At 42.7% G+C, this 24486-nt stretch overlaps 1 protein-coding gene across 2 annotated transcripts in view; it reads left to right on the top strand.

Annotated features, from left to right (window-relative positions):
* COQ8A (coenzyme Q8A) overlaps nucleotides 1–22613 on the top strand; it is a 90689-nt gene extending 68076 nt beyond the window's left edge. For both annotated transcript variants that reach the window (XM_073628300.1, XM_073628301.1), the window contains exons 7-15: nucleotides 4802–4887; nucleotides 5083–5223; nucleotides 5770–5851; nucleotides 9592–9685; nucleotides 11396–11537; nucleotides 17141–17248; nucleotides 18841–18906; nucleotides 19008–19094; nucleotides 21645–22613. In XM_073628300.1, coding sequence (XP_073484401.1) covers nucleotides 4802–4887; nucleotides 5083–5223; nucleotides 5770–5851; nucleotides 9592–9685; nucleotides 11396–11537; nucleotides 17141–17248; nucleotides 18841–18906; nucleotides 19008–19094; nucleotides 21645–21935 — 1097 coding nt within the window. In that variant the 3' untranslated portion in view covers nucleotides 21936–22613. The remainder of the gene's footprint in view (nucleotides 1–4801; nucleotides 4888–5082; nucleotides 5224–5769; nucleotides 5852–9591; nucleotides 9686–11395; nucleotides 11538–17140; nucleotides 17249–18840; nucleotides 18907–19007; nucleotides 19095–21644) is intronic.
* Nucleotides 22614–24486: the final 1873 nt, after the last annotated feature.

Genomic DNA, 24486 nt, shown 5'->3' with positions numbered 1-24486 from the left:
AATCCCCTGCAATTCAAGTACATTCACAACACACAGCTTAGTTATTCTGACAGCACACCACCTGCTATGGAGCCTATGGATTAGTCAGTTGTACACAGGCAACAAGCATGCAAGAAGTGATGGGATCATTTGGTAGAAATTCAGCATGCTGTGCAAACAATAGTGACAAGTAATAAAATGATTTAAAAGCATTACAGGGGGTCCCCGGGTTACAAACAAGATAGGGACTGTAGGTTTGTTCTTAAGTTGAATCTGTTTGTAAGTCGGAACAGGTAAACTTTTTAAGTGTAGCTCCAGCCAAAAAATCTATTTTTAAGTTTTGTAGATAGCATAGGGAAGGGTTATCACCCCTGTAACATTTGTTTTGCTGTCTGTGCCCCTGTTCAGAAGATTTCACCTCACTTTCTGTCCCAATGACAATTGGATTTTGAAAATTTGGGGTTAATAGGGAAATAAGGATAGGTGATAAAGCATCAGTGGAGACACCTTTTACCCATATTAACTCTTACAGGAGTGAATTTCCCTTCCTAGGGGTAGATTTCCTCTCACTTCCTGTTGTCTCCCTCAGTTTGTAAGTAGGAGTCGTTTGTAAGTAGGATGTTTGTAAGTAGGGGACCCCCTGTAGTTGGTTTATAAAGGTGTAAGCTTAAAAGAAGAAAAATAAAGGCTCTTTCTAGAATTGTTAGTTCCTCTAAAGATATTGCTGGCAAGACTTCAAAGAATGTTGACGCTGAATATTTATAATGGATTTATGGGACATGGTGACCTCCAATGACCCCAGCAGCACATGGTGAAGGCCATTGCTTCCTTTCCTATCAGAATGTCTAATGCTTGCGTTTTTTTTTTTTTTTTGGCCTGACAATGTCTGCTGGAGTTGAACTTGCTGGGAGTCGATGTGTCTTGTTCTAAATGTGACAGTCTGGATTCTATTGTGGAATCTCCAATGCTTCAGCTGTTCTGTCTAAATGTGGACATTGCTAAATATTACCCAGGGCATTTCCCAGCTGGTGAAAGATGGGAATTACCAACATTTGTTACCTTTTTACAGAGGATGATATTTCCCTCCCCAGCATTTGTTACCTTTTTACAAAGTATATTATCATCTAGAGGTCAGCGATGTTATTCTCCAGCTCAGATAAAAGGGCAATTCCAGACAAATGAAACCAATGAGAGATCTACTATTGCTGTCCAGCAAACCCTGCAGCTGTTCTAAAGTGAGATCATTCACTTAAGTGACCTTAGTTCTCGCTAATACCTGCAGCCACAGGACATGGAGCACCTTGCTACATCCCTGATGGTGTACTTCCTGAAGGCTGTGCTTTCCATATGTTTCCTGTGTGACTAGTCACAATCCAACGTCTACAGAAGGTTTGAATCTGATTTGAGAAATGGTGGGGAGCCTGCATTTGGTGTGTTTGGTAATGTATGCCCTGATTCACAATTAGTGTTTCTAAGTTTAAGTTACTGAAAAGAGGCTGCCCCAAATACCTGGGGTCAGCTGGTGTCAGAGCTCAGAAAGCGAGGATGTTTTCCCCACCATTATGTGACAGAGCTTAGACCTAGTAATGGCACTGAATCATGGGAGGAGTGGATCACCTGCTTCTCCATACTTGGAAAAAACAAGTATTTTTCAGTAGCGGCCCCAGAAGGAGAAATGGAGAGGTGACTATAAAGTGGTGTGGCTGGCCAAGGTGACAAGGTCTATTTAAGTACTGAGCAGGTATGCTGCTTTCCCGTGATCCTTCTGGCTTTTTTTTGGAGAGAGTCCTTTCTCCAAATGGATTTCTACAATCACTGTGCTGCATATGGCAGTCCATAATTATGACAGTAAACAATGTATAATAATCAGCAGTCCCACATAGTTGTAAGGGAGAGTTGAGGAAACTCAAGAAGTTGCCGGGCCTGGATTTTGAATGGAAAGTGAATATTGTAGGATATAACCAAAAAAACCTCTGCGCTTCGTGACAAAGCAATTTGACCAGCTACACTTAATTGCCAGAATACATTATCAAATACAAAATGAGTTGTATTGGCCCTTTTTAAAATGATCTCAAGAGACAAATTCATGAAAAAGCACACCAAAGTACAGCTGAAAAAAATTGTGCAAAACCATATAAAAACTTAAGTATATCAGATTCACAATCTCTTTACATATATCAAAGGATTCTTTTATGCAGTAAGGGAAAAAGTGTTTGATCCCCTGCTGATTTTGTACATTTGCCCACTGACAAATGATCTGTCTATAATTTTATTGGTAGGTTTATTTTTACAGTGAAAGACAGAATAACAAAAAAATCCAGAAAAAAACATTTCAAAAAAGTTATAAATTGATTTGCATTTTAATGAGTGAAATAAGTATTTGATCCCCTATCAAGATTTCTGGTTCCCAGGTATCTTCTATATGAGCTGAGATTAGGAGCACTCTCTTAAAGGGGGTGCTCCTAATCTCAGCTTGTTACCTGTATAAAAGACACCTGTCCACAGAAGCAATCAATCGGATTCCAGTCTCCAGCATTGCCAAGAGCAAAGAGCTGTCCAAGAATGTGGAGAGAGACAAGATTGAAGACCTTCACAAGGCTGGAAAGGGCTACAAGACCATCGTCAAGTAGCTTGATGAGAGGGTGACAACAGTTGGTGTGATTATTTGCACATGGAAGGAACACACAATAACTGTCGATCAATGCAAGATCTCACCTCATGGAGTTTCAATGATCATGAGAACAGTAAGGAATTACACAGGAAAATCTTGTCAATGAACTCAAGGGGAGCTGGTCACCAAGAAAACAATTGGCAACACACTACGCCGTGAAGGACGGAAATTCTGCAGCTCTCGCAAGTCCCCCTGCTCAAGAAAGCACATATACAGGCCCGTCTGACGTTTGCTAATAAACATCTGAATTACTCAGAGAAGAACTGGGTGAAAGTGTTGTAGTCAGATGTTACCAAAATTTAGCTCTTTGGCATTAACTCAGTTCGCCATGTTTGGATTAGGAGGAATGCTGCCTATGACCCTAAGAACACCACCCCCACCGTCAAACATGGAGGTAGAAACGTTGTTTTGGGGTTGTTTTTCTGCTAAGGGGACAGGACAAGTTCACCACATCAAAGGGATGATGGACGGGAGCCATGTACTGTCAAATCTTGGGGGAGAACCTCCTTCCCTCAGCCAGGGCAGTGAAAATGGGTCTTGGATGGGTATTCCAGCATGACAATGACCCAAAACACATGGTCAAGGCAACAAAGGAGTGGCTCAAGAGGCACATTAAGGTCCTGGAGTAGCCTAGCCAGTCTCCAGACCTTAATCGCATAGAAAATATGTGGAGGGAGCTGAAGGTTTGAGTTACCAAAAATCGGCCTTGAAACCTTAAGCGCCGGTTCACACAGGGGCAACACGACTTGCAGGCCGACTCAGTGAGGCGACTTGCAAAACGACTTCTGTATAGAAGTCAATGCAAGTCGCCCCAAAAGTAGTACAGGAACCTTTTTCTAAGTCGGAGCGACTTGAGTCGCTCCTATTAGAACGGTTCCATGGTACAGAACGGGTTACGACTTGTCAGGCGGCTTGGTCGCCTGACAAGTCGCCCCTGTGTGAACCGGGGCTAATGACTCGGAGAGGATCTGCAAAGCGTAATGGGACAAAATCCCTCCTAAGACGTGTGCAAACCTGGTGGCCAACTACAAGAAACGTCTGACCTCTGTGATTGCCAACAAGGGTTTTGCCACCAAGTACGAAGTCATGTTTTAAATAGTGCAATTAAAGTCTACAGATCATATGAATAAGCTGTGATAGCACTCCACATAATGTGTCCAAGCCATGTTCCTCCAGCTGATTGCACACCAGCTCCTTCCTAGGTAGGTTCAAATGACCTCCCAAACACGAGATCCTGAGCATTTGATAAAAAGGTTATGCCTCCAAAGTTGTTCCCTGGCCCTTTATAGCTCCTTCACTGAGATCCCGCCCAAACTCTAATATTGCATGGCCAATCCAAAGCATGTAGGAGGAAATAAACTGGATAGTATGATACCATTAAAATCACCAGTTTAAGGTGGGAGTAAACTCCCCATCTCTGACTTTAACCTATAGGTAAGCCTATAATAAGTCTTTCCTATAGATACTGTAAATATCTCCAAAATGTGCACAGGTTAGGGAATATTTACTGTACATGCAGCCGGTGACATCACTGGCGCATGCAATCTGAACGAACGGCCACCAATGCCGTTCCTTCGGAGTCCTGTGCCGTAAACGACGGCTCCGGCGCACATGCGCAGGAGTGACGTCATCGCAGCTCCGGCTAGTCACACAGCTGGAATCCACGAACCCCGGAAGAAGACCAGGTGAAGAAGGAAGCGCCTGCAGCGGTGACAGCGTGGCACTGGAACGCTTCATTTTCAGGTATGTTTAACATAATGTGCTAGTATGCAATGCATACTAGCATATTATAACATTACCTTTCAGGTTAGGAAAAAAAAACACACGCAGCGGTTTACTACCGCTTTAATAAAAGTAAAAAAAAAAAAGGGGGGTTCTCCCAAATACATGAAGGCAAACTGAATAGTAGCACACCGCTTGAGCCGACGTGCGAATTGACATCATAACCTAGAGCCACTTTGATGTACTTTTGTCTCACGGGATGTCTTCAGGGGACTCTGCAGCTGCTGAATTCTGTTCATAATCTGTGACAACCATCCATACCTAGCACCCTAATTAACTGGGACAAATACAGTTTTCTGTTTGCTGTAACTTGGCAGTGACTTTGAATGGCGTCTCCCGAAGCTAAGTACATTCTCATTCTTTCTACAGATGATGCCTTTATCAACCCGCAGCTGCAGAAAGTATTTGAGAGGGTTCGTCAAAGCGCAGATTTTATGCCCAGCAAACAAGTTCTGGTAAGTGCCTCCTGTCTTTGTTAGAGTTGATTATTTTCCACTATCTGGTTGCCAGAGCTCATATGGTCCCAGGTATCAGGTAGCCCGTTTGCCTAAAATATAATTTACTAGAAATGATCGTTTTAATTGATATTACTGGATGAAAAGGTAAAATCCTTAATTTTTTTAACACTGTAAATGTCTAATCTTCAACAGAAAACCCTAAATGCTGACCTGGGACCCAACTGGAGAGACGGGCTTGATTTTTTTGAAGAGCGGCCATTTGCTGCAGCTTCCATCGGACAGGTTCACCTAGCTCGTCTGAAGGATGGCAGAGAGGTTGCCATGAAAATCCAGGTTGGTTGGCAAAATTTGTGTTTAAAAAAAAAAAAAAAAAGTCTGCAGATCGTTAAAGTATGTATAGAGTAGGGAAGGGTTAAAACCCCTGACTCCCCCCCATCTTTATTCCATAGGGAAGATTTACACTTTCTAGATGAAACCGGAAATAGGAGGACATTTCTCCAAAGCGATCTGTGTTTCTGTGTCGTCTGCGGTTTATATATGCACAGGAGCTCAGCCATGTTTATTTCTTGCATATATAGGCAGGCATTCATTGTCCCTATCAAGGATGGTTTGTCCTCACTTCCTGCCCTGTTGACCAAACGGGAAATGAGGCTAATCTCCTTAAAGGGGATCACACCTATAAAAAATATGAAAGGGGTTCTAACCCTTCTCTGCTCTATACAAAACTAATAGATTTGAAAAACATCAAGGGGGAAACTGGTTACTGTGAGCTTTTCGCTGTTAGGTTTTTCCTGTCTGTCCTAATCTGTAAATGTTTATATCTCTCTCAACCTCCTGGAGTTTGTGTCTGTAATGAACATTTTCTTGAATCCTGTTTAGTATCCTGGAGTGGCTCAGAGCATCCACAGTGACGTGAACAACCTAATGACGGTTCTCCACATGAGCAACGCACTTCCTGAAGGTAAAGGGGCTGTATTAGTCTATCCTGTGCCATGTCAGAACTTTGGTACTAGACTCTGTCCCTGTGTCACCCCATCCTCCTGACTTTTCTATCTGGATCAGTGACACAACTAGTCCCACTGCTCATGCCATGGTGCTTGGTGTCTGACCTGTCCTTTCTACCAATCCACTGACCAAATATTGCCGCTTTTATCTCCATAACATTTTCAAAATGACATAACCAAAGGACAAATTCACTCCCTCAATATTACTCACCTATTGTAGTTGGCTTCTCATGGCCTTTCCTTTACACAATCTATAATGAATACTGCTGCCCAAATTCCTCCACCTTACCAATTGCTCATTGTCTGCCACCCCCCCTGCCAGTCTCTCCACTGGCTCCCACTCGCCCAAGGAATACATTTCAAAATAAGAATGACCTACAAGGCAATCTACAATTCTGCCCTGGCTACATCATAAACCCCATCTTAAAGTAGTTGTAAATTCAGAAGTTTTTTTTTATCTTCATGCATTAAGATAAAAAAGCCTTCTGTGTGCAGCAGCCCCCTAATACTTACCTGAGGTCCATCTAGATCCAGCGATGTTGCAGGAGTGTCTCGGTTGCCTGGGACTCCCCTCCTCATTGGCTATGACGGCAGCACAGCGCCATTGGCTCTAACTGTTGTCAGACAGCCAATACAGAGAGAGGGGGCGGGGCCAGGCTGCGGCTCCGCATCTGAATGGACACAGGGAGCTGTGGCTCTGCTCGGGTGCCCCATAGCAAGGGACCCGTGAAGAGGAGGATCTGGGCTGCTCTGTGCAAAACCATTACACAGGGCGGTTTGTTATTTTAACTATTAAAAAAAAGAGACTTTAGTATCACTTTAAATATTGCCCAAACTGTCCTCTTCGCTCTCTAGCTCCTTTGTTAACTCCTCCCATGCCTGCCTAGATTACTTCTCCAGATCCTCTGTCCTTCAGAACCCCCTAGCCAATTTTGTCTGGCTATATCTTACTCATCCTACCTTTTTAGGTGATTCCTGGAAACTCCTCTCTTCAGAGAACCCTAACCCACTTTTACTTAAAATCTGAACTTTTACTTTCACAACAAACTCATCCCCACACAGCTTATTGCCTTCTGCATCACTTTCTTCTTCCTTCTGAATTGTAAACGATCATGAGTAGGGCCCTGCTAACCCTTTTTAATTTGCCATCTGTGTCCCATGCACACTGGACGTTTTTACAGCTGCTGTTTTTGGCTTCATACATTTTTTTTTTTTTTTTCTGCAGCTAATAAACCCCCCAGCATGTTATCCTATGTGTCCATGCACACATAAGCTGTTATCAGCGGTTTTTGGCAGGGGCGAACTAGTGGGTTTTAAGAGGAGTTTTTCATCTGGAAAAATGCTCCAACTCTGATAAAAGCTTTAAAATGCTGAAAAACGTGGCTATTCTGCGTTTTTAAGCCATAAGCTTTTGTGGGAGTATAGTTTTGCTTTAAAAAACAAAAAACAAAACGCTACTGCAAAAGGGCTGCAAAACTCATCTTACAGCTAATGCTACTGCTGTTTTTATAACGTCCAGCGTTCTGATTAATACAGGACAAATAGGGTGAATCTCCCTAATGGGGGCACAGACAGCAATAAAAACCTGACAGGTGTTATTATTGTTGTTTTGTAACTGTACTGTAAAATAGAACGGTTGTCCGTTCTGTGCTGTTGCGCTTCCATATTGTTCAGTGATGCCATTTGTCATTACCACGGCAGGCAGACTTGAAGGGCAAGTAGGGGTAGGGCAGAGGTTGACTTACATATACGATACAGGAGAGATTAGCATCTCCGCCACCTCCTGGTTCTTCTGATCATTTTGATACCATATTGATTACTGGTTAGCCTCTGATTCATCCAGGGCTGAAACAACTAATCCATTATGAAATTAATCGATTACCATTTTCATAATCGATTAATCGGCCAGTAACACAATGGGGTTAAAAAAAGTAAAATGAGCCCTTTATAGTACAAAAAGAGCAAATCGCTACTGTAAATATTACTTTCACAGTTCTACAGTAAAAAAATGAACCCCTTACAGTAGTGATTATTTGCTTTTTTTTTTTACTATAAAGGGCTAATTTTAGTTTTTTTTAACCCCATTATGTTACTAAACATCTTAGACCTGGTTCACATCTATGTGTTTTTTGGTGCCTTTTGCAGAAATGCACTACAAGTTCGTTTACATGGTTTCCTATGGGACATGTTCACATCTATGCTTTTTTTCAGCCGCTGCATATTTGGAAAGGGTCAGGGACTTTTTTTTTTTTTTTTAACACAAAACTGTGCATTTTTGGCTCCTTTGATCAAGAAGTTTTCTATTTCCAAATTTTCCCGTCACTGTGGTTGAAAATGAATGTCTATTTGACCCCACTAACTTAGAAAAGCGAATGAACGTTCTTAAAATGACATTTTTTTGACGGAAGACTTCTTTTTTTTTTTTTTTTTTTAAATAAAAAAATTTGATCTGAGTCTGAGGATATTTACCAGATTCACCCTTCTAATAGTATATACAGTATATCCCTTCTAATAGTATATACAGTATATCTCTTCTAATAGTATATACAGCATATCTCTTCTAATAGTATATACAGCATATCTCCTCTAATAGTATATACAGTATATCTCTCCTCTAATAGTATATACAGTATATCTCTTCTGTCTGTTTTTCTCAGAGTGGATTAAATATTTTGCTCCCTAACCATATAGTTAGTTATTTATATTTACCACTGCATATAGATATTTAAGAATAAATATAAAACTTTACATATTAACTAAATTATACATGACACTTTTTAAACGTTATTAATCGATTAATCGAAACAATAGGCCAACTAATCGATTATGAAAATAATCGTTAGTTGCAGCCTTAGCTTCATCCTAGTATTGAGTGTGGGCACATACATAAAGTGTACATTTAAATACATATTTTAGCAGCCTCCCAAACCTTTGTCATGGCCAGAGTCCGTGTTGTTGCTTCTGCGCCTCTATTGGTACCAAAGCTGGTTTTGGCCCTTTCTTTCCCCAGCACCATCCTATTGGCCAATGAGACTATCCATGATAGTGATAGACCCATAAGAATGTGTGGGAATGTTATCGGCTAGCTCTGGCACTACCCGGCAGTGTCAATGTATTGTTTCTAAGCACGGCCCAGGATTTGGCCATAGCAAGAGATTTTCAGGTATTCGGTTGTGTGCCTTTCTAGGTGTTTGTTAGACATGAAGCAGCTTTTTTTTTTTTTTTTTTTTTCTTCTTAAGACAGTCTCTTTAAAGCCTCGTCTACATGGGCATACTACAGTGTATGCCTGTGTGAGGGCTGTGATTGCCCACATGAGGATGCAAAGGTGTTCTGTGCATCCCTGTGCAGGCAGGTCCCTTTCATGTCCGTTGGAGTGCAGTGGCTGCACGGACACAGCTACTGCTCCCAATTTGACAGCCATATGGGTGCGGGTGCATCGCCCCAAATGCAGACATTGTGCAACCCAATTAACATAGGCCTGCCTGTACTGGGATGCACAGCTGTGTGTGGGTAAACCTAGTCCTCACACAGGTGTGCACTGTAGTATGCTCCCGTGAATGAGGCCTAATACATACAACAGTGTTTACCATCGTTTATACATATATAATACAGTATTTTACCATGGACTGCTATAGACCAATATAGTAGATATCTGTAACTGCATTTGTAGCAAAGTGACTGTCTTGTTTTTCCTAGGCCTGTTTCCTGACCATCTGATTGAAGTCCTGAGCAGAGAGTTGGCCTTGGAGTGTGATTATAAGAGGGAGGCAGCCTGTGCCAAAAAGTTCAAGTAGGTCCTCACGCTGTGTCTTTCACTGACATGATATGAGTGCTGTCCTATATGCCAAAGTGCTGTTTATCACTGTCTGGTTAAGGGTCAGGTCATCCTAAAAGTAATATTTCAGTTGTGTAAGAAAGGAAAAGGAAGGTGTGTGGCCTGATGCATGAATCGCTAAAAAAGGAATTCATTACAAAGAAATGCTACCTATTCCTAAATATGGATAAATAACAATGTTAACACTTAGTAGATTGATATAAGGTGATACCCATACAAGGGATAGTCGAATGATTGGCTACCGCATTTCAAGGATTTTCCTCTTTATCAGAGTCTTAAAGAGCCAAATCTGGTCTGTATCCTCGAAATGCGTATCCTCAAAACGCAGTAGCCAATTATTCTACTATCCCTTGTATCCCTTATATCAATCTACCAAGTGATAACATTGTTGTTTATCCATATTTATGAATACGTAGCATTTCTTTGTATATACCTATTTGTAATAAACTTTTTTTTTTTTTTTTTTTTTTTTTTTTTACGATTCATGTATCAGGCCACGCGCCTTCCTTTTCCTTTCTTACACAGCATTTCAGACTTCCCCTAGTTGGCCTAGGCTGCAGGGCATGCATGATCACTTTACACATACACCATAAAGAAATACTACCACTCTTGCTAAGGCCCTCCACTCTAGCGCAGAAGAGTATCTTTTCCATTTATACAATAATTCAGTTGTACATAGTCTGGGGGCCTTTGAGGGGGGGAGGGGGGGAAATCTGTCAAATCATCCTGTCATAACTTCTGCCCTGTTATACAGTGAATAAACAGTAGCGCTTTAAAACCCAGAAAAAGTGCTTGAATATTAATTTTATAAACCTACACAAATAATAAACATCATCCAAATGATCTAAATGTTATTATTATAAAGGAGTCGTCCTACTGCCAGAATACTAAGGCACAGCAGGGAGGACTCCTTCATCCACTTTGATTGTGTGGGTGAAAGAATACGTTTGTTTTTTTGTTTATTATTCCACTGGCTGATCGTAAAAATCAAAAATTTTGTCAGCCCACAAAAGAAAATTAGGAGCGGAGTGCATTTCTGGGAGATCATTGGGTATTTATTTTTTTTCTGTACTAGCATTTTAAAGGGATACACTGAGCTTGTATTGCATAGATGTACCAAGTGTGTGTGGTGATAGCATATGAGATCAAGCATGTTTGAGCCTATTTTAAAGTTGATGGATTTCATTGGATATGTGATCAAAACTGATTATTAAGCGACTGCTTCTGTGTGTTGTATTACATTTGCCACCACTCAAATTTAGAGGAGAAAGCATATCCCTGAGACCCAGAGCATGGGGTGCAATCTTGTGCTGATGCCAATCCAGAGAGCTACTAAAGAGGAGCAGATCCCCGCTACTCCCGACCATCACAACCGAATAAATAAGGTGCAGCCTCAGCCATTATGTGTTCACTTGGGCTATTTGGCAGTAGCGGCAATCTGCTCTTCTTTATGCTCTTATATGTTGACAATCATGTTTTTATAAATCTAAATCCATTGTCACTCCATTCTGTGGTTGATCTATTGTTTCAGCAGTGTATAGGAAAACATTTCATCTATAGCCTCCCAAGAAGGAAGTGAGCTGTGTAGATTATAATGATTTCCCCTGGTCTGGCATGAGGCGTGTATATCTGATCTGATGTGTCTTTTTTTTTTTTCTGGCACAGGGAGCTGCTGAAGGACCATCCGTTCTTTTATGTGCCTGGTGTTGTAGATGATCTGTGCAGCCAGCATGTCCTCACTACTGAACTGGTGTCCGGTTTCCCTCTCGACCAGGCCGAGGGCCTCAGCCAGGAAACTCGTAATGAGGTAATGTGCTTTTAATGTGCGATCTGAGGACGCTCCAAGAAAAGTGTTTCCAGGACATATCAAGTGTGCATTGTTTTTACTGATTAAATAATTGACTGGGTTTGAATTGGTTTATATCAAAGGTAAGGAGTGGGTTGTTCTGGACCAGTGAGCTGACACTTTGGAAGCTGCAGGTGGAGGTGACTGAAGTGTGTTGAGCGATTATAAAGCTGAACTCCAGGCAGATGTAAAAGACACACACACTCTTCAGTAAAATTATGGCCTCCATTATACAAAAAAGTTTGTTACAGCACTTGATTATAAGTGCATCGGCACTGGGTTTCTTGAATCCCCTCGCAATGTCCCGCAAACAGCTGTTGATCCTGCCAGGGAAGTCCTAATGCAGCTTCCTGTGATGGTATGGCAATAATGCAGCACTGCTTCTGAATTTGGAGCAGAGTTGTCACTCTTATTGCACTAAAATGGAAAAAGTTTTGTAGGGGGCGTTGCAATCAACATTGTCAATGCTGAGTTGCAAGCCTGTAGTTTGTCAATCAGCACCTGGCCACACCTAATTCTGCCCACTAATTTCTGGATTGGCACTACTGCCATGTTATTTTTGAAACCCTCGCACTATGAGCTGCAAGGGTGAGCATGTGAGAATGATTTGGCTCAGCGGGGGAAGGGCGTTTTCTTTGTCAAGCTTGTGCACCACTTTAACTTGGTTTGTCGCACAGAAGCCTTTAGTTGTACTTTAACCACTTTAATTTTCAGCTTTCAGCACTGTCGCTTTTTAAATGACAATTGCACGGTCATCCAACACTGTACCCAAACTTTGATCACCTCCTGGGGTTTTTATTGTTTGCTAAATTAAATTAAAAAAGAAAAAACATTTTGAAAAAAAAAAAAATTTTTCTTCGTTTCTGTTATAAAATTTTGTAAATAAGTACGTTTTCTTCTTCACTGATGAGACTGCACTGGTATGCATTGATGAGGTGGCTCTGATAGGCGGCACTGATGGTCATCACTGTAAAAGAGGCACTGGCAGGCATTACTGATGGGCACAGATTGGCAACCTTTATTTGGCACAGATTGGCATACCTGGTGGGAATCAGTGGTGGGAGTCCCTGGTGGTCCTGGGGGGGGGGGGGGTGGCCCACTGATAATCAGTGCAGAACCCCCACTTGCAGTAGAGTAGCCGATCTACAACCTCTACTAAAGTTTGTCAGACACTAGTGAGGAAAAGCCGATACATGGCTCTTCCTGTTTACACTGTAATTGGACACAGCTGATCACATGGTAGAGAGTCTCCGTCAGTGACAAGCCGCACCACCGTCGTATGACATCCAGTCAGAATAACGGCACCACTGCCCGGCCATCATTTTGCTATAGGCCGGGCAGGAAGTGGTTAAAGTGTAAGTTCCCCCTTACAGAAAAATTTGTAAGGTGAACTTACACAGCACCCCCTCCTCACCTCCTGGTCCAGCTGACCTGCAACACAGCCATCTCCCGTTCTGAGCCTTGCTATCGCCGCCTCACCGGTCCGGGGCTTAGAAATTCCCTCACCATTCTCTCTACTTCTTCCCCACTGACAGGACGGGCTACGCGGGATCTGATTGGGGGGGTCTTGTGTAAGGTCACCTTACAGATTTTTCTGTAAAGGTGAACTTACCCTTTTAACCACTTGCTTACTGGGCACTTAAACCCCCCTTCTGTCCAGACCAATTTTCAGCTTTTAGCGCTGTCGCACTTTGACTATTGCGCGGTCATAAAACACTGTACTCAAATGAAATTTTTATAATTTTTTTCCCCACAAATAGAGCTTTCCTTTGGTGGTATTTGATCACCTCTGCGGTTTTTATTTTTTGTTAAAATTGAAAGACCGAATTTTATAAAAAAAAATTATATATTTTTTTTATATTTTGTTATAAAATTTTGCAAACAGGTAATTTTTCTCCTTCATTAATGTACGCTGATGAGGCGGCACTGATGGGTGGCAGTGATGGGCACTGATGGGTGGCAATAATGGGCACTGATTGCTTACACTGATGGCAGCACTGGTGGGCATTGATAGGTGGCACTTGTGGGTATTGATAGGTGGCAATGACAGATGGCACTGGCAGGCTCAGATGAGGCATATGTGCCTCCTTCCTCTTCGGGACCGATGTCCCTTTAACATAAGCCGGTGATCGGCTTTTTTTTTCTCCTCGCGCTGTTAGCGTGAGGAGAAAAAGAAACGGATTACCGAGCTTTTGTTTACATCATGTGATCAACTGTCATTGGCTGACAGCTGATCACATAAGGGGCCGGGATCGGCCCCTTACTCAGATCTTTGATCATCCGAGTCTCCGTGACTTGGTGATCACAGCGCGCGCTCTGCAGGGTGCGTGCGGTGCGTGTGCACAGGGGAGGACGTCCCATGACGGCCTCCTGGAAATTGAGGTCTGCGCTGTGGCCATCATTCGGCTATGGCCCGGAAATCAAGTGGTTAATGAAGCTCTGTTATCTTTAATACATGATTTTATGTATTTAATATTTATTTTACTATATACTCACTGTGCTGCTTCTTCACTGCCCAGTCACAAGCTGTGTGCAGATCCATGGCAGTCTGTGCTCAAAGCAAATTGCCTGATGCTGGCCATCTGGAAATTACAGTCAGCTGTGCTGACACGCACATACTGCACACACTGTTGTCCTTATCAGGAATGCAGCCCAGAGCAATGATATGTTGCCAATGCTAAAATGAGTGCGTGTGGACAGAAAGTAACTGAAAGAGACCGGAGGAGATTAGCAGCACTAAGATGCAAAATTGATGTGGCAAAAACAGTATTTTATGGCCAAAAAAATGGCAGTTTGATGCATGGGGGTAGATTTACTAAAACTGGTGCACACAGAACCTGATGCAGTTGTGCACAGTAACCAATCGGCATCAAGGCTTAATTGAACAAGCTGAAAGTAGAAGCTGATTGGTTACCTTACACAGCTGCACCAGATTCTGTCTGCACCAGTTTAAGTAAATCTCCACCCACAGTTCCTTAGCAATTTTAATGTCATCCAGTTGAACTTTAGATCTGCTTTTGAATTCTTCTTCTCTGTAGACTTAAAAAGAAGTAAAAAAAAAAACTAAAATTAATGTATAGCCATTTTTTTTAAGGTTTTGATAGAGTAGGGCAGGGTAAAACTCCTGTCCCCTTCTTATTTTTGATTTTCTTTTACTGTCTCATTTTTCTTCAATTCATTGTACCTGGGATGCAAGAGGAAGTTAGAATCTCCCAGAGTGATTGAGATTCCTCTTAGAGGTCCCCCATTGGAGGATTTCCTGTTCCAGTGATGCCCTACATGTCTAGATATCAGTGGTTACCAGGACAGTTAGAGACAGTTAATCTTCACAATAAAGACCTAGACGGTAAGAAGCTGACAGCGGCTCTGACCCCCAATCACTATCCAAAAATAAAAAAGAAGGGCTACCCAGATGAGGTCCGATTACATCAAAAAGCCAGACCACAATGACAAGAATTCTGCTTTTTAAAAGTGCTGCACAGCAATTGTGCTGTACCTTTTTTTTTTTTTTTTTTTTTTTCTTTTTTCTCCTCTGTACAGTCAGTGGGGTAACCAGCCTTTTAATATGTGTATAACCAATAGTTCTATAGAATAAACCAGATCTTTGTGCATACTGGTTTCAGTATTTGCTTTTCACAGTCCTCCTGTGAACATTACTTTTTGCAGACATGTTGTTTTTGCCAGCAGTATAGAGTTTGTAATCGTTGTACAGGAACAAATAGCCTGTTAATAGTCTGGTGGGTTTTTTTTTTTTTTTTTCCCTCCTCCCAATGACCTACAAATGGCCGCCAAGGTGCAAACAAGTTCTGTGTGTCTAAAAAGTTCTCGTCTTCACTGTTTGTTGACAACACACAGCTGTACCCTTCAGTGACCTTGACAAGCTTGTTCTGCCTGTGTGCAGGGAACGTGTGCGGTGTGTGATAGATCCTCTCTACAGCTGGTGCTCTGGAAGGCATCCATGTCCTGCCTATTGGTGGCATAACCTCTCCAAAATAACTCTGCCTGAATCCTGCTATGTGGTGCAGGGGTCCTGGAAAGTTACAGCCAGTAAACAAGATGAAGATTAGCAAGAGGCCTGAAAAAGCCAGAGAATTGTTTGGTGTAGCTACACGCCTAGGGTCATGCAGCCAGGGCTTAAAGAACAAAAGCACCTTTGTGTTAAAAGAAAAAAATATATATATATATACATAATTATTTACAGTAGGCCAAAGTTTCCCTGTTATAGCAGACAGCTGTTTAGTTTACAAGAATTTCTTACAGGAGAGGCAGTCTGCAATCTCTTCAGTTTTTATTTTTTTTACCCATTTGTGACCAGAGGTCATTAATGCTTAGATTCCCGGGCCAAATTTAAAGTGATATTAAGGAGGTTGTAAACCCTAAAAAACAAAAAACAAAAAAAAAACTGTAAGACAAAGGCCTAATGAGCTAGTATGCATCGCATACTAGCTCTTTATGAAATACTTGGCTTAGATTCGAATCTCTCTCAGCGCGCCCGCACACCATGAGACGGCTGACCAACACTACTCCCCGCCCCCCGAGTTTCTTCCAGGTTCGCAGGCTCCGGCGCCATGATTGGCGGGAGCCGTAATGACGTCACGCATGCGTATGTGAGACGCCGGTCACGGCACAGGGGCCTAAAGAAATGGCACGGGCGGATGTTTCTTTAGAGCGCATGCGCTGATGACAGCGTGTATGGTAATTATCTCCTAAATGGTGCAGGTTTAGGAAATATTTTACAGTACCTGCAGGTCAGCCTTATGGGCAGGAGTTTTTAGGAAGGCTGCTGGGGAGCTGCTCTTAAAAGGTTTTTATCCTTCATGCTGAGAATGCATTAAGGTAAAAACCTTTTACCTTTACAATAACCAACTAATTTGTCTAACTTAAATGTTTATATTTTTAGGACATTTAAGCTTTTTTATATGGTACACTATTTTATTAAAAACTCTGCTGACAAATGCACTTAACATTTTCCATTTTTTTTGTGTTTTTATGCTGTAATTATATCTTACAATTACAGTATTAAACAAATGAACACTGCCTTGTTTAGACTGTGGTGCCATCTGCAAGCTGAAGGCTTCCTTGTCAGTGTAATCACTGTGTCATGGCTGACATGATCACATGATTGAGAAATATACATGTATAGAGTGTACCAGTATATGTAGCTGTGATGTATCCAGCGGTTACTACATGACAAGTGTGCCCCTTCAGAGTCACAGGGGTACGCCAGTGACATAGAAGGCTGTGGGCAGAACTATAGTGCACAGCAGAAACTGTGGGCACCTGCCAAACCTTGAAATTTTGGATGCTAAAGTTTCAGAACTCTGGGGGTAAAAAGACATGTTTCAGTGAGCCACCACTGATGAAGCGGAGAGCTCTGAGACAGGATTATAATTGTGTGTGTTAATCATTTCGGAGTCTTATCCCACTGTTTATATTTTGTGTAGCAACTGTTTGCCTGGAGAGTAGAGGTCTGGAAAGGTTTCAGTTTACTCCTTCCCATGAAGGTAATAATTGAGTTCTCCTGCAATGAATTGACTGTCTCACCTCCCTTTGTCTGCTCACAGATCTGTGAAAACATTTTGCATTTATGCCTACGAGAGTTGTTTGAATTCCGCTTCATGCAGACGGATCCCAACTGGTCCAATTTCTTCTATGACCCACAGCTTAAGAAGGTAAAACATCTCATGTTCAGCCTATGCAGAGAATTCTGGCATTTGTAGTCCCTTCAAGTACAATTCATTCAAAAGCTTTTATTTTTCTATGTTTCGTTTTTGATAGAGTGAGGGGGGGAACCTCTTTTTGGGTTTTTGTACAGTCTGAGGTCTCGCTATGGAGATTCCCCCCTCACTTCCTCTCCTTGTGAAACTTTGTCACCTTAAGAGAAAATTCCAGCTGGGACAAAGAAAGCAATGAAAAGCTGATGGGGAATCTACCCTTCTACATGCTACTAAAAGTTTTTATTGCCATCTTTAGATTATCTCACTATTCTACAATGTATCCAAAACCTAAAAGAAATCATCTGGGCTGGGGAAATACAGAAGTACAATTTGCCAAATTAAAATGTGTTTTGCTTTTGTTGCTTATGATAAATATAAAACTGCAAATCTTGTATGTAAAGCCCAATCTAAATTGGCGCACCCTCCCCTTGATATATCATCATGGGTCCTCTTTCTCCAGCATGGGGAGGGTCCTAAAGAGACCCTGTTACTTTCACCCTGCCAAAGGGTCTCCACATTTCCTGACACCCCCCCCCCCTATACTCTCCTTAACTGCACTCCCTCCCTCCAAGCTCCTCTGCAGTCAATGCTGAAATTGGCTGGGTCAGGGAAGCAAAGTCCACCCCCTCCCATTAGTCATGTGACCATGCTTGGGCCTAGCAATTGGCTGCTAGGCCCATGAACATTCATAAGGGAGCAAGTCACATGTTCTTCCATAACCATATGTGCTGTGTTTTATTGATGGAGAGCTGTGGAGAAGCACCAGTAAGGTTGGCAAATTGAGGTGACCTTTTTGTAGGAATATTGTCACTTTGCCCTCCATGGGGCAGAGATCTTTTTGATGGTGTAAAGACTGGTGCTTGCAGCATTCTCCTGTTCACCCAGGGTTGTTTGACTATTCCCAGGGGCCATGTCCATGATGCCCTGGGCCAGCAGGAAGTAGGCTGAAGGACTCTGGACCTCCTTCAACCCAGAATCAGACCAGCACTAGATCAGAAAGGGTTGAGTCTGCGAGGACCATGGCAGAAATGGGAATAAGCATTTATTTTATTTGTAATTTTTTTTCTTTTTCTTCTTGCATGGCAGTTGTTTTTTGAGAAACTGGAATTTGGCTGGAATTTACATTTTTGTTTTGAAGTTCCATTTTAGGGATTCCTACACACAGACATTGGGTGTGGTGGTGCTGTAGATGGTGGTTTCTGGGTTTGAAACATTATTTCAATAAAAGTGAGGAATCTGCAGTGTCAGATGTATGGTCTAAACCTTTCAAACATTCCCTTCAAAGCTTCACGAGCCAAGTGAAGCAATCGCTGTACCTACTGCTGATGTCTCTTGAGCTGCTGGGCCTAATGCATTGCACTGTTTGCAGCCCAGCTCCAGGGGCAATCTGCGGTCCTCGGGATTGCACAAACCCCTTTGTCTTCTGTGTGTATAAGGCCTCAGAGCAATAATGCCTGGGCATATGAATTAATGCTGTTAGCAATTCTGCAAATGTATTACAAGTTTTTCAGTTTCTTACTTGATTATATATAATATATATCCTGTAGGTGGCCCTGCTGGACTTTGGGGCGACACGAGGCTTTGATGAAGAATTCACAGATCTTTATATTGAGGTGAGACAGGCCAGGCGTGCCCGATAAGTAATATTCTTGTTTAGCCCTTTATCTTTTGTCTCCTCACATGACACTTCATACCTTGACTTTTCGCTCTCCAGGTAATCCGGGCAGCTGCGGACAAAGACCGAGAAAAGTTATTAAAGAAGTCTGTTGAGATGAAATTTCTCTCAGGTTATGAATCAAAGGTAGGGACGGGATTCTGTAAAAAATTACTGTTTTTTTGAGTAAAAGCCTTATTAGGGAAAAAAGTTGCAAGTAATAAAGCAGTTTCAACAATAAATTGTATGCCGGCTCCAGAGCAGTGATAGTCAACTTATTAGATGTAGAAGACCTAAAGTGCAGCCCCTGACATTGCTAAAGGGCAGTACATTATATATAGTGTAGTGCTGCAGAAAACTGTCTGTGCTCATCCTATAGGACAGGCATCACTAAATGGTGGTCCAGATAGATGCCCGAGTGTCCTCACCTGCCGCTGTCATTCTCAAGTGAACAAGATGGGAAGTGCGGCAGGTCTGGATAGATGGCAAGACTTTTCAAATTAAGAAGCAGGGGATTGGTTGCTAGGCCACAGGGCGGTCCAAGCAACCATTCACCCGCCTTTTGAACATGAAAAGTCCTGCCCTCTATCCAGATTTGCCGTGCCTCCCATGTTGTGTAAGGTGGGGGAACTTTAATATGAAGGAAGGGCTGTAATTAAAAAAGGTACGGGGGTCTGTAATATGAAGGAAGGGCTGTGATGTGGTGTAGGCATGGAGGGGCTGTGATGTAAAGGGAGGGACTGTGGGCACTGATGTAAGGGTTTGTTCAGACTTGTGCAGAGATCGGTTTTTCTGCACTAGAAACACATGTTTGTGTAAGGGCACACAGAAATAACAATAGTTTTTTCCATGTGCCCTGTGCGATGAAATGCATACTGTGTGCGTTTTTCTGCAAGTGACTGGAGCTCATCTGAAGGCTCCATGTACGGTCTGTTTCTGTGCAACTGAGCTGTCGTGCATAAAAGTGAGTGAAATGTAATGTTGACATTGTCGTGTGTTGTTTTTTTTTTTTTTTTTTTTTTTTTTTTTTCTTCTTCTTTCAACTTCAATGCACTTCACTGTGCATTGCACTGCCACTTCCTGGACCCTCACACTGATAGGTGCCCACACAGTAGAACCCTGCAATTTACCGTAAGGGCCTGGGTGATTGGGGGAGGGGGCACTGAGATGTGTACAGAAAGCTGTAATGTGAAGAATCTGGGTCATCGTCGCACATGAGATTCGGACCACCTCTGGAGGAAAATTTTACTGACTGGACCTCTGTGAATTTTAATTCATTACTCCTACCATGGGAGATGGTCTGAGACTGCAAACACTGGGTGCTGGGGCCTGACAACCAAAAAGTACCAAAGAGCCCCAGTTTGGGCTCCAGGGCTGTACTGCGCACTTCAGTCAGTGCAGACTGCATCCTTTTCTGAATGACTCCTGTGATTCAATTTTCGTTTCTTTGCTTAGACGGTATTGGTGTGTGTTCATAGAAATGATATGATATTTAGCAATTTTTACGCAGATTTTTTCCATTTAAAGGAAAGTCCTGTTTGTAACGTGGAGTTCTTTTCTAAAGGGTCAGTCCTACCAGGAATTGTATTTTGCTTATAAGGTAAAGTCCTACTGTGGCTGCTTATCTCTTGGATTCTTGTGAGAGGCCTCCTCCTGGCTCAGCTTTCTTGGAAGTTACCACTTCTATTACATTACATAAAACGAATGTGATCTTCAACCTAGTGACCTAAACCAGCATAGCCTCCTCCTACCAGTAGTGACATAGAAGCTCAGTTTCTGCTGCTCCCTCTCCCAGGCAGTGACATGACAGCCCTGCTATCCCTCCTAGATGAGTTGCTGGGAGGGGGTGCAGAGGGAGCTGAGTATTTGAGTCACTGCTGGGAGGGGACAGCTGAGCTTCTGAGTCACATTTGGGGGTAGAAGTAGGGTGGGTTGAGCTGCCAGGTCACTGCTAGAAGGGTGAAATAGGGAGAGCTGAGCTTCTAAGTCACTGCTGGGAGGAGGGGCTGAACTGCGGAGTCACTACTGGTTGGGGCTGGGAGTCTGTGCAGCAAGAGCCAGGCTTCTGAGCCACCGTGAATTGCTTCTGTGTTTTAAATGTTGAGGATCCATTGCTCCACTGGTTGGCTGCTACAGATGGTAGCGAGGACTTCTTTTAAAGCTTAAAGTGTTTGTTACCCTAAAAAAAGAAAAAAAATGGATCCTGTTCCCTTAAAGCAGTGGTCATCAACCCTGTCTTCAGGGCCCACTAACAGGCCAGGTTTTATGTATTACCTTGGGGAGATGCAGACTAGAATACTACAATCACTGAGCAGCAAATGATATCACCTGTGATATATTTCAGTTATCTTGCAAACCTGGCCTGTTAGTGGGCCCTGAGGACAGGGTTGATGACCACTGCCTTAAAGCATGAATAACAGCACAGTGCTTGTGCTGTGTAATTTGGCCCCTTGTATCACCTGAAATACCTGGCTGATCCTGCCAGTTTCTGCCCTCCCCACTGTAAACTAACCACCAATTATCATGACTGCTGAGCCCTGACACTGTGGTCAGTTTATGTGCCTCCATCATCCACAGCTCTGCTCTCCTCCCTCCTTTTGGATTATACTGAATGCAGCATTAATAACTGCAAATTTTGTTGATAACTGTATGTTTAGGAGGGTAACCTACAACTCCCTTTCCATTTTTGTGTTGCAGGCTATGGAGACCGCCCACCTGGAAGCTGTCCTGATTCTGGGAGAAGCCTTTGCCTCTAACGTCCCCTTTAACTTTGGGTGTCAGAGCACCACAGAACGAATCCATCGCCTCATCCCTGTCATGTTAAAGCACCGTCTAATCCCCCCTCCAGAAGAGACCTATTCCCTCCACAGAAAGATGGGTGGCTCATTCCTTATCTGCTCCAAGCTGCAAGCCCAAATCCCTTGCAAGAAGATGTTTGAGGATACCTACAGCAATTACTGGAAGGGCAAAGAGCACAAGAGATGCTAGAGACTTATGGCCACTGCTTGTCCCCTTTGTAACAATTCGGTCTTTAACTACATTGGAAACCCAAGCTGGAAGCCCTCTGCTGACTTTGTGCAGACCTCCTTGTATATCACCAGCTCCTCCTGGGCCCCAAATTGACTGAGGTTTAGGAGCCTATGCTAGCTTTTGTGTTTGTTTGTTGTTTTTTTTTTTTTTTGCAATTTTTTTTTGTTTTTTTTTAAGGACTTTGGGAAAGTTTGGTGATGAGGCCTAGTAAATCTGCTGTACAAAAGGAGGTGTGGAATCTGGAGATAGAAAGGGTTCCCAGTGTAGGATTATGGAACATAATTGAGTGTATGCGGAAGAGTAGAGGGTACAATAGGGAATTTTGGACTTTTTTTTTTTTTGCCTAGAAGTTCAATGTAATCTATTTTTTTTTCTTGGTATTAATAAGTGGAATTAAATGCTTTTTGTACTGTGGAAATTGATTTGTCATGAATGGTCGGCCTAATCGCAATGCATATTGCCTTTTAGCCCTCTGTTGCAGAGTTGGATTTTTTTTTAATGGCGTGGATGAACTGTGAATCGTGTAATTTCTATTTCATATCATGATTGTATGCACAAGTCACCTTATGATGACACCCTGGTCCTGTGATGGGGTGAATAGATAAAGGGCTTCATACATTAAATGCTTTTTCTCTATCTGATACTTCTGAATCATTCTGTCAATGCTCTGAGGCCCCCATGTGGATTTAGTTTAGCTGATATACACAGGTTCACATAATGCTAGTCACTTTCATAAATACCAGCGTGTGCCTTCCTATTGTAGGAGTAGTATTTTAAAGAATTTTTGGATAGCGTAGGGTTGGAGCTCCAGGTACGGGGGGGGGGGGGGGGGTGTCAGTTGCGACTCCTGATTTCATCAGGGGGCTGCGCTTAGTATTTGGTATATGTAACATTACAGAACATGCTCAGTCTGCATACATACTACAGGAGATGGCTAGAGTGAGGTGGCAAATGTATTATAGGAGATGACCAGAGACTGCAGTCATTATTATAGGAAATGGTCAGACATTGTAGACATACTACTGGAGATAGCCAGAGACACTGCAGTCATATTTCAGGAAATGACCAGAGCTTGTTTTACAGATGGCCGGAGGCTGCAGGCGTAGTAGAGGAGATGGCCGGAGGCTGCAGGCGTAGTAGAGGAGATGGCCAGAGGCTGCAGGAGACATCCATTACAGCCCCCTTACAAAGTCTATGCTCATACTGCTGGGGTGCAAGGGCCACTTGACAAGTGCCAAAGATTCTATGCTTAGAGCCTGAACAAGTACCAAAGGTTTCCTTAAACATTATGTAGAAACAGGGGCCTTCATCCTAATAAAAAAAAAAAAATGGTATCAGTGTGTTTAATTTAGAAAAAACTTATTTCCGTGTATTGTTCATATTTTGATATATATATGCGGTGGCTATATTTTCTCATTACACACTTGGTCTCTGCCCCTTGCTTTGCAGCAATACACGATGGTTATTTTCTGCTGCTTTCCCACTAGACAACTTTTGATTTGGCCAAGAGACTGAGCATAATGCACTGCAGAATTGTTAGTGTTTTAGTGTTAACTCAAATATTATATTCACTGCCAGCCCCTCTATTAGAGGCTGGCTTACCACACTATGCAAGTCCTTTGTAAAAAAACGAGCATTCTAAATACCTCTTTAGAGCTATCTTCAGGCCGGTCACATGACCTGCGGACGCTTTACAGCTCCGAGACATTGCTTCTGCGGGAGGGGATGTAATCTGCCTTTGACGTCAGCTGGGGAGATCACGTGACCTCCTGCAGAAGCAATGTCTCGTAGCTGTAAGGCGGCCACGGGTCATGTGACCAGCCTGATGATATCGCTAAAGAGGTATTTAGAACGCTCGTTTTTACAAAGGACTTGCATAGTGTGGTATTCCAGCCTCTAAGGCCCCATTCACACTTGAGTGTAGCATTTTCAGGCAGTAAGTTGCGTGATTTTGCTGTGTTTTTGTACAGGTCAAAAGGTCGCCAATGTAAAAAGCAGAAAAACGCCCAAATCTGCCAAAAAAAAAAGTTCCAGAACTTGTTTGAGCTTCAGGCATTTTGGAGCTTCTAACTTCAGGCGTTTGAGTGGAGATGTGAACCATCTCCATAGAGAATAATTGCTTTTTTTCCCCTCCCAGCGTTTTGTAGCTTGAGGCTTCAAGCTACAAAACGCTCAGGTGTGAATGGGGCCTAATAGAGGGGCTGACAGTGACCATTGTAGGGTTTTTATTTTTAATAGTAGTGGAGACAGAGACACAGCTGACAGGCAGGAAGGAGGGGGAGAGAGGAGAGCAGAGAGGGCAGCTACATATGACGTAGAGACTTATGCCCTGTACACATGGTCAGACTTTGTTCGGACATTCCGACAACAAAATCCTAGGATTTTTTCCGACGGATGTTGGCTCAAACTTGTCTTGCATACACACGGTCACACAAAGTTGTCGGAAAATCCGATCATTCTAAACGCGGTGACGTAAAACACGTACGTCGGGACTATAAACGGGGCAGTG

This window comes from Aquarana catesbeiana, linkage group LG04, assembly GCF_042186555.1.
Source record: "Aquarana catesbeiana isolate 2022-GZ linkage group LG04, ASM4218655v1, whole genome shotgun sequence".
Taxonomy (NCBI): Eukaryota; Metazoa; Chordata; class Amphibia; order Anura; family Ranidae; genus Aquarana; species Aquarana catesbeiana.
The sequence above is the reverse complement of the archived record's forward strand: the minus strand, read 5'-3'. Positions and strand labels throughout refer to the sequence as shown.